The 16,736-nt window shown below is 39.4% G+C and overlaps 1 protein-coding gene across 1 annotated transcript; it reads left to right on the forward strand.

Moving 5' to 3' along the window:
* The first annotated feature begins 2,543 nt into the window (after positions 1 to 2,543).
* LEPROTL1 (leptin receptor overlapping transcript like 1) lies at positions 2,544 to 13,676 on the forward strand. Its single transcript, XM_036894155.2, has 4 exons — positions 2,544 to 2,699; positions 8,778 to 8,853; positions 10,547 to 10,733; positions 11,432 to 13,676. Exons 1-4 carry the CDS (start codon positions 2,684 to 2,686, stop codon positions 11,546 to 11,548), a joined length of 396 nt encoding a protein of 131 aa, XP_036750050.2. The 5' UTR covers positions 2,544 to 2,683; the 3' UTR covers positions 11,549 to 13,676.
* The last annotated feature ends 3,060 nt before the right edge of the window (positions 13,677 to 16,736 follow it).

Genomic DNA, 16,736 nt, shown 5'->3' on the forward strand with positions numbered 1-16,736 from the left:
TGGAACAAAATAAGAAAAGGTTTTAGTGGGGACAATTTGAGATGGAGTCATTTTCTTACTCCTTTCAAGATGGTTGGGGAGAATGCATATGCCTGCTTCAGTTTAGAGAAGGAAACTGATGGTTCACAGACTGTCTAAACAGCAACATTTCCACTGCATATGTGCAAGCATGCATTGTGATTTTGCTACTGCAATCCTCAAATGGAAACTTTCTTCATGATAGAGAAGACAGAAGAATGTTTTGCACTGACATGAATAGAAAAAAATCCTACTCCACAATATACCCATAGATTTATTTGGGGCATTAAGCCTCAAGTGACCTGTTTTTTTTTTTTTAATTGTAATTCAGCACTGAAAGTAGTGAAAGGAAGCAAGGTAGACCACCATACCTTTAGCTTCCCAGGAGCTGTTTTTTAAAGCTTGATGGAAACAATTATTCTAATTATTCACTCAACCGAGTTTTATATGCCAGTTTATCTTAGTCTGATGACTAAACAGATTGAAAAATTCAAATCCTATGACATCCACTTCCATCTGTATATTTTTTTATTAAAGTATCATTGGTATACAACCTTACATTGGTTTCAAATGTACAACACAGTGGTTCAAGTTACCCATATTATTAAATCCTCACCCCCTCCAGTGCAGTTACTATCTCTCACCATAGAGAGATGTTACAGAATCATTGACTATATTCTCCATGCTGTACTACCATCCCATGACCAACTTGTATTGTGATTGAGAATTATTGTGCCCCTTTATTCCCCTCCCCTCTCCCCCAAGCCGTCCCAACCCCTTCTCCTTGGTAACCATTAGTCCCTTCTTGGGAGTCTGTGAGTCTGCTGCTGTTTTGTTCCTTCGGTTTTGCTTTGTTATACACCACAAATGAGTGAAATCATTTGGTACTTGTCTTTCTCTGCCTGGCTTGTTTCACTGAGCGTAATACCCACTAGCTACATCCATGTTGTTGCAAATGGGAGGATTTCTTTTCTTTTTATGGCTGAATAATATTCCATTGTGTATATGTACCACTTCTTTATCTATTTGTCTATTGATGGACACTTAGGTTGCTTCCATATCTTAGCTATTGCAAACAGTGTGGCAATAAACACAGGAGTGCATATACCTTTTTGAATCAGGAATTTTGTTTTCTTTGGGTAAATTCCTAGAAGTGGAATAACTGGGTCAATAGTATTTCTATTTTTAGTTTTTTTTGAGGAGCCTCCATACTCTTTCCCACAGTGGCTGCACCAAGTGACACATTCTCACCAACAGTGTAGGAAGGAGGGCTCCCCTTTCTCCGTATCCTTGCCAACAATTGTTATTTCTTGTCTTCTGGATAGTGGCCGTTCTAACTGGTGTTAGATGATATCTCGTGGTGGTTTTAATTTGCATTTCCCTGATGTTTAGCCATGTGGAGCATCTTTTCAAGTGCCTGTTGGCCATTTGTATTTCTTCCTTGGAGAAGTGTTCAGGTCCTCCACCCATTTTTTAATCAGGGTTATTTGTTTTTTGGGTGTTGAGGTATGAGTTTATATATTTCACCTGTATCTTTTTAAAACCTTTCAAAAGAGTCTCATTGCTCAGAGGAAAACAGAACAAAACATAAAACCTCCTCAAATAGGACCCTGCAGTATAACTTTGCTGTCGGAAGCAGTCGCACTGGCCTTCTCTCCTCCCCAACAGATCAAACTCCTAGCTCCCAGAGTTTTCCTCCATCTCATCACCACCACTCACTCTCCAACACAGTATCCCTTGCCCGTGGTGGCCTCTCCGTTGTCTCCTAGTCACACAGTTGTTCATCCTTCCATTGTCCCTGCCTCTGGGGAAATCTTTCCTCTGATCAAAATCAAAAGGCTTTCACAGGACTATCTACCCATTTTCCTAGCAATTAATGTTGCAACTGTACGTTCTGTGTATATCTCACTAAACCTCAAGCTCCTCGAGGGCAGAAACCATACCCAGTTTTGCCCCTCTCAGGGTCTAGCCCTCTTCCCCACACACAGTAATACATTTGTAAGATGACTTATACCTATTTGTTCCTCTGCCTTCTCCTTTTTTTCCGGCCGTGCTAGAACTAAAAAGCCAAAGATCCTTACAGACTCCCAAGAGATCGGATTTGTATTAAATCCACCCTTTACTAGGCCCGCTGCTCCGATCTCTGGTGGAACCAGAATCCTTGTTCTGGGTTGGAAACCGAGAAGTCAAGTGCAGGCGACCTAACCAGCCCTACTTCCTTATTACCAGGCTGGGGAGAAGAGGCAAAAGGACGGGCCTTAAAGAACGCAGTATAAGCCCCACAAAACATCACACTGTGCAGCCCCAAAACGGCGGCCCCTCGGGCTTCCTTCTCCCTCAAGACTGCGGAGGTTTCGGGATCCGGGACGAGGGCCTCGGAATGGAGCTCACCCGACCCCGAGGGGAGCGGAGGGCCGGCGCCGGATCGGGGCGGACAGCCTCCGACGGCGGCTCCCGCCGACACGCCGGGCCGGGAAAGAAGGGGTCAGCCGGCGGCCCGGCCCCCGCGCGTCCCCGGCTCCCCCTGCGCGAGCACGAGCCACCGGCGGAAGTGCTGCGTTGCGCACTTCCGGGTGTTGTCTGGACGCCGCCGTCGCCGCGCATCTCTAGTCTCCGCGCTGCCGCCTCCGCCTCCGTTCCCGGAGTCTGGAGCGACGTCAGCACCATGGCCGGGATCAAAGGTGGGCCTGGGGCTGGGCCCCCGAGGGCTGGGTGGCCGTCCGGAGAGAGGGGCGCGGGTCCCGCGCGGCCCCAACACGCCGCCTCCCCGGGCCGGGCGCGCGCCGCGGGGGTCCCTGCGCGGGAGGCTGACTCCCGCCCCGCGCCCGGCCCTGCAGCCGAGAGCTCAGGTGGGCGCGGCGCCCTCCGGGGAAGACGGCGGGGACGGCGGCCTCTCCGTCTGCTCCCGCTTTCCGCCGATCTTGGCAGCCTCCCTCCCACCCGTCGTCGCCGCGTACAAAGAGTGAAGCGGTCCGGGCTCTGTCCCGCACCGACTCGGGCCATCAGGCACGTTCTTGCCGGAGTTTGCGTCCGAGAGAGACGTTCGGAGCATGGTTGGGGGAGGTCGAGGCCGCTAGAGATGCCAGTACAGAAAAGTAGTGTTATTCCCTAACGAAGGCACAAGTGCGATCCTCCGGCGCTGAGCCGAACCGAATCGCTCAGGAACGCCCCGGAAGGACCTCGGGACGGTGCTTTCCGAAGCCTCGGCGATCGCAGCTACTCCCAGGACCCCTCCTGGCAGCTTTACAAGCTCCCAACACTGATGCCTTTGGTTTGTGCTGTTTGTCCCACAGGGTCAGACCCTGTAAGCGACCCCAGAATGCCCTGTTCTCTGCTTTCTCCACAGCTGCACGTTGAGGTTTTTTTCACATTTCAGAGTTTTTATGTATTTGGGGTTTGGGTTTTTTTTTTTTTTAAGACGGTGCTAAAAATGAAAAATTACTCGTTTATTCGTACATTTTCTTTAGAAATAAGGAATGTTGCATTCTTTACAACTGGTAGTTTTGTTGGTGTGATGAGAAGCAGATACCACTAACAGCCGTTTTCAGCTTATTTTTGTGACATCGAATTACTTTGATTTCCTGGCCTGCGGCTTTGTAGAAGGGGGCAGGCAGGAAGTGAAGAACTTTGATAGCAGTGTTTTTTTCTCTGTATTTTATTTCCTTTAAGGAAAACTTTTATTGAGCTTCTTTCCCAGCATCACATTTTTACTGTTTCTTGCTTATTTTTTATACTGGACACATTTCCGATATGAAATGTTGACATTTGAACAACTAATGACACTTTCCAATCTTCTTTGAACTGTTTAAATCCTTGTGTGAAATGCAGTTAACGAATGCTGTGGTTTTTAGGATATTACCAATTTCCTAGTTTTTCCCCATTTCTTAACTGTCATTAATGCAGGAGTTTCTCGAGAAAAGAACTGTAATTTCCTTCTCCAAACCTAGGTAAATATTAAGGTGACAGTGTCTCATGAAATTGCACTTAAACCTTTGGTTTCAGTAAGATTTTGTGATTATGATTATCGGTTTATTTTCTTCCTGTTGACTTGTCTTTATATCAGGCAGGAGTGTTGCTCTAATTGGTGTCCATTACTTATATCTGAAGCCAGTGCCTATTACTTTGTTATATATCAGATTTTTCTGTTAACTCCCAAGTTAGGAAACTGGTCTCCCTTCTACTCCAATTTCTTTGTAAGCACACAAGCGCCACGTCTCTGGAGAGTTTAGATAATTGGGCTGTTCCTTCCCTGGCTTAGAGGCTTTGGGAGTAGAAAGCAGACTCAGATCTAAGTTTTGCCTTCTAAATGTTGCATCACTCAATTACAGTATAAATTCTTGCTTTGTTGATGTGTCATCTAGAACAACCTTTTATACACAAATGATGAAATTTGTATATAAATCAGCCTAGGTGCTGCTTTCATAAGACTGGAGAAACTTTACAAGCTTTGGGAGTACTTTAAAGCAATTTATTTAACCCCTCTGGGCTTTTATCTACTGTGAGAAGATGGAAGGTGAGATGTCACATAAAATTATATTTTGATACCTAAATCTTGTATACTTTCAGTTCCTTGATTTTTTTTTTTTAAGAAATGGCCTTTCATTAACATTAACTACTTAAAGAGTGTACTCAAAGAAGTTAGACTTTCTTTTTTGATAACGAGAACATAAAATAATTGTTCTCTGTCCTAGTCCTAAAGCTACTTGCCTCTTGGCAAGATTACTGAAAACTGCTGTGCTTTTGGAGATTTTTCTGCCTGATTTAAATTTTTTTTAGCCGTATCTCTCTTGTCAGACAGTAGATCTTGCTTATGTGCAGTGCTATCTCCTATTTCTCTTTTGTTTTCTATCTGGGAAACAATTATCAAACTTAATCGTGTCAGAAAATACAGGCAATAGTGATCATTTCTGGGAAGGGAAAGTTACTAATTTTGCTCTGGGCACATGAATCACTCTTGAAAAAAAATATATATATAAATGAACATAGATGATTCTTTAAAATAAAAATTTCTATTCTGCTGAAATTCACATGTAACAATTGGGTCACGAAAATGAGCAAATGACCTCTGAATAAGAGCCTAAAGAATTTTAGCTTTAGTGTATGGACTTTGTGACATCAGTTTAATCTCTTTAGTGACCCTTTATTTCCTCCATGACTCTAAGTTATATTCCAGATAAATGGCTTCTGAATAAATAAGGTGTTACTATTTGGTATTTATAGTGATGAACTTAGCTGTTTGGCAGCTACATTCAAAAAGTGGAGATGGATCAAAAATATACAAAGAACTCACATGCCTTAACACCCAAAAAGCAAATAACTCTATTAAAAAAATGGGTGGAGGTTATGAACAGACACTTCTCCAAGGAAAAAATTCACATGGCAACAGACACATGAAAAGATGCTCCACATCACTAGTTATCAGGGAAATGCAAATTAAAACTACAATGAGATATCACCTCACACCAGTTAGGATGGCCAGCATAGAAAAGACTAGGAACAACAAATGCTGGCGAGGATGCAGAGAAAGGAGAACCCTCCTACGTTGCTGGTGGGAATGTAAGCTAGTTCAACCAATGTGGAAAGCAGTATGGAGGTTCCTCAAAAAACTAAAAATGGAAATACCATTTGACCCAGGAATTCCACTCCTAGGAATTTACCCTAAGAACTTAGGATCCCAGTTTCAAAAAGACATTGCACCCCTATATTTATTGCAGCACTGTGTACAATAGCCAAGAAATGGAAGCAACCTAAGTGTCCATCAGTAAATGAATGGATAAAGAAGATGTGGTACATTTACACGATGGAGTATTATTCAGCCATAAGAAGAAAGCAAATCCTACCATTTGCAACATGGATGGAGCTAGAGGGTATTATGCTCAGTGAAATAAGCCAGGCGGAGAAAGACAAGTACCAACTGATTTCACTCATCTGTGGAGCATAAGAACAAAGCAAAAACTGAAGGAACAAAATAGCAGCAGACTCACAGAACCCAAAAATGGACTGACAGTTACCAAAGGGAAAGGGAATGGGGAGAGTGGGTGGGAAGGGAAGGAGAAGGGAAATAAGGGGCATTAGTATTAGCACACATAACATAGGTGGGGGCACAGGGAAGACAGTATAGCACAGAGAAGAGAAGTAGTGACTCTATAGCATCTTACTATGATGATGGACAGTGACTGTAATGGGGTATGTGGTAGGGACTTGATAATAGGGGGAATCTGGTAACCACAATGTTGCTCAGGTGATTTTATATTAATGACACCAAAATTTTTTTTAAAGTAGAGATGGTTTTTTACTTCTTCAGCATGTCTCAAAGTATCTTTAGTGTTCAGAGTATGATTTGCATTTTACATCTGGTCCAACTTTCTTCACAGAAGAAAGAACTGGCATCAGGTGTTACTTAGACTGCTCGTAAGGGGCTGGGAGGAGCTAGGGACCCCATGCCTCCTGACTTTCAGTTACGCTGTATCCGTATGCTCTTTCTCTCCACTCCCCTCCTTTTCTCTTCCTTTCTTTTTTCCCCTTTGGTTCCTTTCATTCTAAAGATATTTATTATTGACTGTTAAGAGCTGGGGCATGAGCATCAACAAGCGAAAAACATTTTCCTTGTTCTGGTGAACAGTTTAGAAGGAAAGACAAACGCAAATCAACATAAAGTTGCAGCTGTGATAACGGAGCAGGGGGGAGGTGCATAGTGCAGGGGGGCCTCTGCACACGCGCATCCCTTTGCCTGCATTGCCGCCCCCAGACAACCACATAATGTACTCCCTCATATCAATCTAGATTTCTGTTCAGCTGTCACCTCATCAACGATGCCTTCCTGGGCCACTGTGTCTAGAATAGCACTCCCACCCTCTTATTCTACCTGGTTTTTTTTTCATGGCACTTGTCATTTATTTGCTTTTAAAAAAAAATTCATTTTATTCTTCCACTAGAGTGTAATTTTCAGGAGAGCAAGGGCTCTTATTTTTTTAATTGCTTTATTTCCGGTATCAAGTGTGGCACACAGGAGGTGCTCAGTAGGTGCATGTTGAATGAATGAATGAATGAATATCCCCTATAATAGGGGAAGCTGGTCTAGTCAGAAGGTTTGGAAAAACTTCACTAAGAAATGACCGAGGTGAAATCTGAAGGAAAAGTAGTAGTAAACTTGGAAGAAAGAGGGAAGCTGGGGGGAAAAGAAAGAACCTCCATGAGTTGAGTGTGAAAGGGCCTTGTCTCATTTATTAATGTATCTCCAGCCCCTGTAATATATTAGGTTCACAGTAAATATTTCCTGAATGAAATGAATGAAGGAAAAAGTCTTACGTAGAAGGGACTTGTGCAAAGGCCATGTGTGTGGGAGCCTGTGATTTCCAGGAAGAAAAAGAGGACACACGGACATCGAGGAGGTAGGCTGGTGTGATAGGTGTCAGGGCCAGGTTAGGAGGATCCATTTTGAACAGAAAAAACAAACAGTAAACTCAGTATTTTTCTCAGTTTACATTGCATTTCACTGTAAACTTGATGTTCCTCATTGCTATAAAATGTAAGTGCTATTAGTTTTAGTTTTCTTTTTTTTTTCTGTAATTGAATATATAATGACAGTAAGGGCTAAGTATATGTTTTCAGGGCTGACATGACCTACATAAGTGATCTTAATGAAATCAGCCAAGCTATCGTGTCAGTGAGTGTCCTTGATTATAACCATTTTAATTCAGAGAAGCCTGTCAGTACTTAACTGTCAGAAGCATTGAACTTCTTGAATGTTAATTTTGGTTTGTATATGTTAGCTTTGGTCTTGGTAACTTAGACTGTCTACAACTCTTGAATTTTAACATGTCTATTAAGTTTAATAGACTGTGTTGCTAAAAAAAAGACTTGTTATTCTCTTAGCCACTGCAGTTGCAGAAATACAGGTTATATAGAACTCAAAATAAATTGATCATTTATTTCTTTGCTTAATTCTAGGCCATTGATTAACTATGCCTATTCAAGAAAGTTGTTCCTACTCACATATGTGAAAACACTTTATAAAATACAATGTTTGATAGAAGTATATGTGTAACTTGAGAAACTACATTGCACATTTAGAAACCATATTTTACCTGTAGAATGTATCTGTCACTTATGGTAGTATCTTAAAATAGTGATTCCATAAAAGGATTTCCCATTATCCTGCACATTTTCTAACATGTAGATTAGGGGAGAAAAACCCAGCTGTAATTTTGTAAGCTATTTAAAGATAGGTACCAAAATTAATTGATTAAAATTATTAACTAGATATTCTTGCACACTTTTTTCTTACCCTTTTGTGCACATTGGGAGTATATAAATAACAGGAGCTGATCAGGAAAGGTTTTCCCATAGGATGAGGCATCTGAAGTCCAGTAAAGGCACAAATACAGTTTCTATACCTCCTGCTTTTCAAAACTGAAATGATCTATGCAGTAAATATAATACTGATGCCTAGAGGAGCATTGATCTTGCTGACAGGGATAGTCATCAACATGAAACCAGTAATTTATCTGTGTGGTGGTATAGTGGCCATAGATCAGGACTTTGAAAATCAGTATTGCTTTATTTTGCCTTGAAAATACTACAGAAGACTTACTCTAAAACTGTCGAAAACTTACACTTTTGAAGGTAACTCACTTCTAATATATTTATTTTTTGTGTTTGTTTTGCTTTTTGCATCTGGGAATACAGGTAATGTTCAGACTGTTAATAAAATATTGATTTAATTGCTATTTCTATTAAACTACTTATTTACTTTACAGCTTTGATTAGTTTGTCCTTTGGAGGAGCAATCGGGCTGATGTTTTTGATGCTTGGATGTGCCCTTCCAATATACAAGTATGTGAAGTTTTTTGTCTTTTTAAGTGCTTAAAGGTAAAGATTTTCTACTTTAAAAGCTTAACAAAAATTTTTTTAATTTAAAATTTCTACTGTAGAAGTAATTCTGAGGAATGTTCATTTATCAAAGACAAACCTTTTTTAAAAGTTTCCACTTAAAATTTGTAAAGAGTTGAGGACACCATGGCGCAGAAAAGACTCAGACCTGTTGCTCCTTGATTACTGCCAAGTGTGTAATGGTAAGATAGCAGCACCATAGCCCAGCACTGCTCAATTCTGAGCTCCTGTTGATAAAACTAAGTGCAAGAAAATTTAAAATGTCTTTTCAACAAAAAATAACCATAAGCAGAGTCGAGACAACTAAGAAAACTCATGAAAGCAGTTACTTCCCTTAGGATAGAACTTTTAAAAATTAATGGGACAAATTAGTAAGAAAAACACAGACAATTCAATAGAAGAATGAACAACAAATACGAGAAAGGAACTGCAGACTGTCACTAAGTACATGAAAATATACTCAGCTTCTTTCAAAATTAAATGACATCCATTGGTAAAGATAGAAGCTGTGGGGCTGAAGGCACTGTCGTGTACTAGGCCACATACTAGGTCATGTACGGTGGGTGGAAGTATGAATCTGCAGTGTTCTTGCAGCCAGTTTGCTTACAGCTCACAAAATATATATATTCTTTGAACCACCCTTTCCACTTCTTAGATTTCTCACACAAATAAATCTCCTTGCAGATGTTTGCTAAGATGTGTGGTGGGGGGAGAGTATGGATGTTCATGACAGCTAATTTACAATAACAAAAAACGAAGCATCCTAAAGACCTATCAAAGGAAAAGTGGTTAAATAATGGTATATCCTTTGATGGAAATTCTAGGCAGTCTTAAAAAGAATGAGGAAGAGCTGAAAGTACCGTATGTAAAGATGTTCAAGATATATTCTTAAATGAAGCGTTTCATATTTTTAAAATTTATCTGTATGGAAATATGGCAGGATCCACAAGAAGCTCAAAAGGAAAGTGGGGAAGAGAAAGCAGAGGAGATGAGGGCAACTTTGAGTTTTCATTTTTTAACTTTTTATTTTGAAAAAATTACAGACTCTCAAGAAGTTACAAAAACAGTACAGAGCAAACCAGGAAATGGCATGGGCACAATAGCTGGACTGCAGACTAAAAGCCATTTATTTTTATTGTGACAAATTCTCTATTCTGACTGAAAGTCTTCAGTATTACTTTCAGTTTATTTTCTACATTTTGATCTCAAAATTTTGAGACTTGCTAGTAACCTAAGAGAAGGTTGGAGGTGCTCCAGCTTTATGCTAAGGCAGGATATCATACCTTATAAGTCAAAGGCATGAATCTTGAATTTTAAAAGTTACTGTGTTAATATTCCCATTTTCCATATGTTTATAATGAAAAATATTTTTAATTTTGGGCTTTGATCCCAACTGTTAAAATTAATAAAGCGTTTTCTGTTAATATAGGAAATATTTAATCATTGTGTCATAATGACTTTAGGAATACCATGACTCTGTATGTTTCATTTTTCAGTGTTCAGGTTACGGCTTATTTTTAAACTATCATATTCTGTATCTTGCAGTATTCCTTTGGTCTTTATTTTTAAAAAGCACACTTTATATGTCAGAAAAATGACATAGCAAAACTATATTAACTTATTTTTCTTTTTCTAGTCAATACTGGCCCCTCTTTGTCCTGTTTTTTTACGTCCTTTCACCTATTCCGTACTGCATAGCAAGAAGATTAGTGGATGACACAGACGCTATGAGTAACGCCTGTAAGGAACTTGCCATATTTCTTACAACAGGCATTGTGGTCTCAGCTTTTGGGCTCCCTATTGTATTTGCCAGAGCACATCTGGTGAGTGAGTACATTATTCTCTTAATGATTTTCCATTAGACTGGGTTACATTTTTCTCAGGAAAAAGTTCTTGGCTCATGACACGAAAAAGGGTGAGAGACATGGGACCCTAGAGGATAGAGGTAAAAATCTTTTGTTTCTGCTGCCTGATAAAAACCACATTGGAGAGCTTGGCTGGGGGCTGCAGCAACAGTTGGCTTGACCTGAGGAGATCTTGTGTTTTTTGCAGGTGGGAAAGGTGAAAGTGCGAAAAGTACATATACTCTGTTCTTCCCATACTCACCAGTCAGATGCACTGCTCCATCTCTGGGGAGCTAGAGAAGGCAGGGAAGACAGAGGCTGGCCGCCCCTGTGAAAGAATGTACTTGAGTGTGTGTTTTTATCTCTGGTACTTTAATCTGCTCTCAAGATAAGATTTTAAATTCACTAAGAAAGAGTTGGAGCGGATTTCTTTATAAAAGGAAAATTGCAGAATTCTCTTCTGCCTCCTCAGAGCTCAGAAGTCAAGCTTTTTTTTGAGTAATTATCATCTTCAATGATTTTGTTTTTAAAGGAACGACTGTTTCATATTGTGAAAGATATTATTTCAAATCTTGTCTTAGATCATGACTAGAATACAACTAGGGCCTTGATTTGCTTCTCATTTTCTTTTTGTTGTCCATATGTCTATTGACTGTTTCTATCTTCTTTGCCCGCAGATTGAGTGGGGAGCTTGTGCACTTGTTCTCACAGGAAACACAGTCATATTTGCAACTATACTGGGCTTTTTCTTGGTCTTTGGAAGCAATGATGACTTCAGCTGGCAGCAGTGGTGAAAGGAATTGCCGAACTCTTGTCAGTGGACTTCTTGTCATTTATCAGCCATCTGTGCACACAGGAGGTGGGGCGGTAGCACTGAGGAATAGTGAGCCTTTTGGGGGTATTCTAGGTGCTCCCTTCTCACTTTTCTTGTAAGCAGACAGTTTTCACAGAGACTTGCTGAAGGATTAAAAAGATTTTTCACTTTTGGAAAAAAGCTTGACTGATTTCACACTTACCTATAGTATGCTTTTTTTTTAAATCAGTATGTAAACATTTTTTAAATGTAGTAACCATTTGCATTGGTTAGGGATTAGATTTCTGCTGGCTATGACTGGGCTAAAGTGTACATCTTTTTAAATTATTTAACCTCCATAATTACAAAAAGTTATAAAAAATAAGTTTTCAGTCAGTCAGGATACCATCACTCCCAGTTTTATGCAGACATACAGGCTGTTGGCACACCTTATAGACTATATACTCAATGCAAATATAGCTGCATTTATACCTCAGAGGGGCCAAGTATTAATGCCCGTGCCCTCCATAAGGGTTGCTGGTTTTGCCACTAAGCAGGTGTTTTGTGAATTGAAAATTATTTTATGGAATTGCTACAAAGAAGTGCTTTGCTTCTCAATTGTTAGAAGAATCTGTTGTTAAAGGTAAGAATGTAAAAACAGATTTTTGAGATGATTTTTATTTATGTTTATTATAGTTAGAGTGAGTTGCATTGTGGGAAGAAATGACATTGAAATTCCATTTTTTGAATCCTCATTCTATTTGTAAGTGAAATTTTTGATCATCTATCAGTGTCTCCTGTTTTACCATGGGTGAAGTGGTCACACATGGAACTACTGATAAGGGAAAGTTGTGTGTTTGCATCATATATACCAGAAAACTTTTCCCTGCTTCCTCCTTTTAATTTATGTTGTATGTTGTGTATATCAAGTAAAATAACTTTTCAGGTATAGTTTAATAACACTTTAAAGAAGAAGTGTTTAACTCACCTGGAAAGTAATTGCTATGCCCTACATGCCGAGTGCTCCCTGCCCCACAAGGCCTTGGCAGGACAAGAAAGTGACTTGTTAGTCTTGCAAATAATTCATGCATTAACAATTTAAGATTTCAACCATGGTAATGGTAGTTTTTATTCTCTAAGGTTATGTCATAGGTAATTTAAAATATTTAAGACAAGTTTCATGTGTACCTCTCAACTGTTTTAATTTTACTTTATCATGATAGATCTGCTGTTTGCTTTTAAATGGCATTTATTGTGTGAATTAATGCAAAGTAGCCAAATCCAGCTGTATAGCAACTTCTAGACACAGACGTGACCAAAAAATTCCCAGTATCCAGGCATGATCAAATTGTAGTGGTCATCTGTGTCTCACAATTATCAGTATCCTTTCAGGAGCTAGTTATGAAAATGTTCAATGATGTCTGACAGTATTTTGTTAAGGATATTTGTATGTTTATTTAGTATATTTACATAAGAATTGTGTTGCCTTCAGACAAAACTGAGTAATCATGACAGCTTTCTGTTGTTTTATAAAGCTTATTTCTTAAGAAAATGAGACCAGATTCTGCATTTGTTGAGCTTTTTACTAAAGATGCCGAAAGGCCCCAAGTTTTACTGCCGAACCAAGTTGTTACTTTTAGCTGTGAGATGGGAAGCAGAATGAAACACCTGTGTGTGGCTGTCCCACGTACACGTTAGGCTGAAAATGGCTTGCAGGTTACAATGCTGTAGACTTGAGAAAGGGACAGGTACACGGGAGGTGGCTGGTGATATAGAAGGGAACTCAGTGCCTATGGCCTACTCTATTTTGGGCAGTGGGGTGGGGAGGTGCCTTCTCTGGTCCTTCCTCCTTTTCAGTTCCAGAACGTCAGTGCGGTGCACTGCTACTGTTCATTCACTTGGCCATAGACTCTTTTTCTAACAGCTGCACATTCTTTCTGTATATTAATCACATTGGCAGCATTGTGTTCTTGACCTTGCACACTAGCTTGACATAGTGCTGTCTCCAATTTCTAGGTTACTTAGGGTATGAATTTTCTATAGAATGTGCACTGATACTGCATTGCCATTCCTCTATGGAAAGCAAACTTTTGATGATGAAACAATAAAGACTTTAAATATCTATGTTAGTTTTTGTGGATGTTTTTGAAATGAGAACATACTGCACACTGCAGCCACTGAAGTGCATTATCCATTTAATGTCATATAGGGCAAGTAGGACATGAGCTATTTTGTAGGTTTGCAGAAGTTTCACTTCCAATATAAAATTAAAACCACAGTAATAAATACTACAATGCAGCCCTATGATTTGGAGCAACAGTAAAAGGATTAGTAATCAGGGGAAGTAGAATTTTTACCTAACCTTTTAAAAAAATGGCCACAGAATGTTTTGTTGTCATAGAAAGACTACCGATGGTCTAAAGTCAAGATCGTATTTGTTCTTAACTTTTCAGAATTTTATAGGACAGCATGTTTTGCCATCTCTGTTTATTGCCATTAATTATTAGAGCATTTTTCCTTTTGCAAACATTTCAAACAGTTAAAGGTAAAAAATTAATCTGTGTGGTACAATGTGAACAGAGAAAAGTACTGATCTCTTCTATCAAGCGTGAATCTTGTCCCAAATTGTCCTAATTATAATCTCATACTTAAAAAGTTTAGATCAGAGGTTCTTAATGTCTGCTCTAATACGATTTTGGGGGCATTGTCAAAATGCAGATTTCTAAAGTAAGCATTTGTATTGAATGTGACCAGTTTCATAATTTTAGGTAACTTTAAATCAGTGTATCAGACTTAATATTAATAAGCAGCTATGCAACATGACTGTTCAGTAATACATACATTTTAGATCTCAGGATGCTTTATGATACATAAAATTGGTGGGAAATTCAAAAACCTTGTATTGTCCTTCCTCTCAGTAAAGATTAGGAAAGTCTTATTTTAGGACAGGCCTCCTAATTTTCTGGCATTCCCAGGAAGAGAATATGTCCTTTAAAATAAACATTCCAGGTAACTGAAACCTAATTTAAAAAGAACTAGCATTTGTTATATTTATTTTGGCAAAAGTATTAAATAGATCATACATTTTTGTACTTTCTTAGAATATAATAAAATATTTTTATTTTTTCATGGGAATTTAGGTTTATCATGCATTATTTTCCCCATATTTTATATGGTCCCAGACCCGTGTTGTTCTGTAATTGTGTTTCTGCTGGCTTTTCTTACAACGGAATGTTTGTTCCTAGTACCCCTTAACTTCTTGTGTTTCTAATTTTCTAATCTATAATAGGAAGAATGGAAAGTTGTCCTGGGAAAAAAGGAGATAACTAAGCTGACTGAAACAATTATTTGTCACTCCTGTACACAATACCTCAGTGGCCTTAATTAGGGTGTCTTCCACATCTTACACAAATGAAATGCTTTGTGATGGGTATTCCTTTTGCTGAAAAGCCTTTAAAAAGCTTCAAGAACTCTAACCCTTCACTGGGTACCAGATAACGGAGGGAGAGAGACAGCCCAGACAGGGAGGTGTTGCTGAGCAGCAGCTGAAGCTCTAGAGCCACGTTTTCTACTCTTGAATTTAAGAGTTACTCTGAGCTTCAGATGCTCATAGACCTTTCTCTGATTTCCAAGATCTGAAATCTCTCTTCAATATTTGTTTCTCATTGCAGAAAAACCAGAGGTAAAGACAGTTTTACAGTTTATTTTTACAGGGAACTTTGTACTACGGACTTTGCCTCCAGTCTCTTGAACATCATCCACACCCATCCCCGGGTTTAGGCCCACACACTGTAGTCACAACAGCTCGGGTATTAATTGTTAAACTTATCAGTTCCAGTTGAGGGGAATAAAACAGTCAAAAAATATATATATATTTTTTCACAAGTGAGAAATTATGGTCGAAAAATGTTCCTTTTTCAGTTGTAATTCTGTTTTCGTGTTTATTTAGAGGCAGTGCTAATGGGAGAAACTGAGAGAAACTCAGGAATCTTTTCCTTTCAGGAGCCAGAAGAATGGCTAGTCTTATGGAAGAGAAACTTCATTGCAGTTTACAACCATAGAAACAATCAAATAGAATAAAATATGGTGGAATAAACTTGAGTGTGTCCATATCTGTTTGTAAGAGCATTACTATTTAATAATTTAGTTACCCTGTTTTACAGTGTGTCTGGCATTTACTTTCAGAGGTATTTTTCTTTTTTGGCCAATCAGTTTATTTTGTAATATGTAAATATAGCTATGACATAAAAGTCAATAAACTTTTTTAGATTTATGAACCTCCCAAAAATAAGGACAGAAGTTTTCCTGAAAACTAGGTATACTTACATAGGACATTTGAGGATTGTTTCTAAAGTTGCTCATGACTGAACTGCTCCGTAGGATTAAACTAAGATGGTTGGACTTTCATTTATTTTTGTCATGGTCTAAATCATCAACTTCCAAAATAATAGGTGGGGAATCAGCTCTAACACCTCGTTATGAGCGTAACAGTGGAGAAGAGGGGATTCATCTCCTAAGGATTACAGAAAAGATGGTTTTGAGCAATACTCTGTCCTAGAAATGACATTTGTCATTTATAAGCACAATGGTCTAGTACTTATTTTCACAGTACATTGCTTTAAACAGTTTTCCATATATACACAAATAATATATATGTTTTTAAAAACCTTCTAAACACTGAGAAGTGTCTAATTAATAAGGCAGAAATGGTCTGAACTTCACCTCGGCTATGTCACTGAGACCCTTACACTGAAACTCTGTTTGGTTCAAGCTTTGCATCTAGAAAAGTTCTTTGTTCCCAGTGGCAGTTACATACTTCATGACAGCAGTCTAGGTACTATTGGGGAATAGAAAAAAAATGGGAACACCACGGTCCCTCTCTGAGCTAGCAATCTAGTGAGGTAGACAAAGACACAAGAATATCAAAGGAAGTTGATCCCTGTGTGTGCTGAAAGGGGTTTGCAGGGGAAAGATGTGGGAAGCAGAGCTGAGTGGGGAGGGGAGTCCCTGCCTGCGCTGCTCTGGCAGCCCTTCTGCAGGCAGGCAGGCTCGTGGGGGTGCAAGCGGACCTCGGAGCAGTATTCTGCTGTAGCTTACTCAGCACCCTGGGGTGCAGGAGGCAGTTGGGATGGCAGCGGTGGCAGTGAGAGCTTCTGGATGCTGACACCTTGATCTCTGGGTCCCAAATA

Source organism: Manis pentadactyla, chromosome 7, assembly GCF_030020395.1.
Source record: "Manis pentadactyla isolate mManPen7 chromosome 7, mManPen7.hap1, whole genome shotgun sequence".
Taxonomy (NCBI): Eukaryota; Metazoa; Chordata; class Mammalia; order Pholidota; family Manidae; genus Manis; species Manis pentadactyla.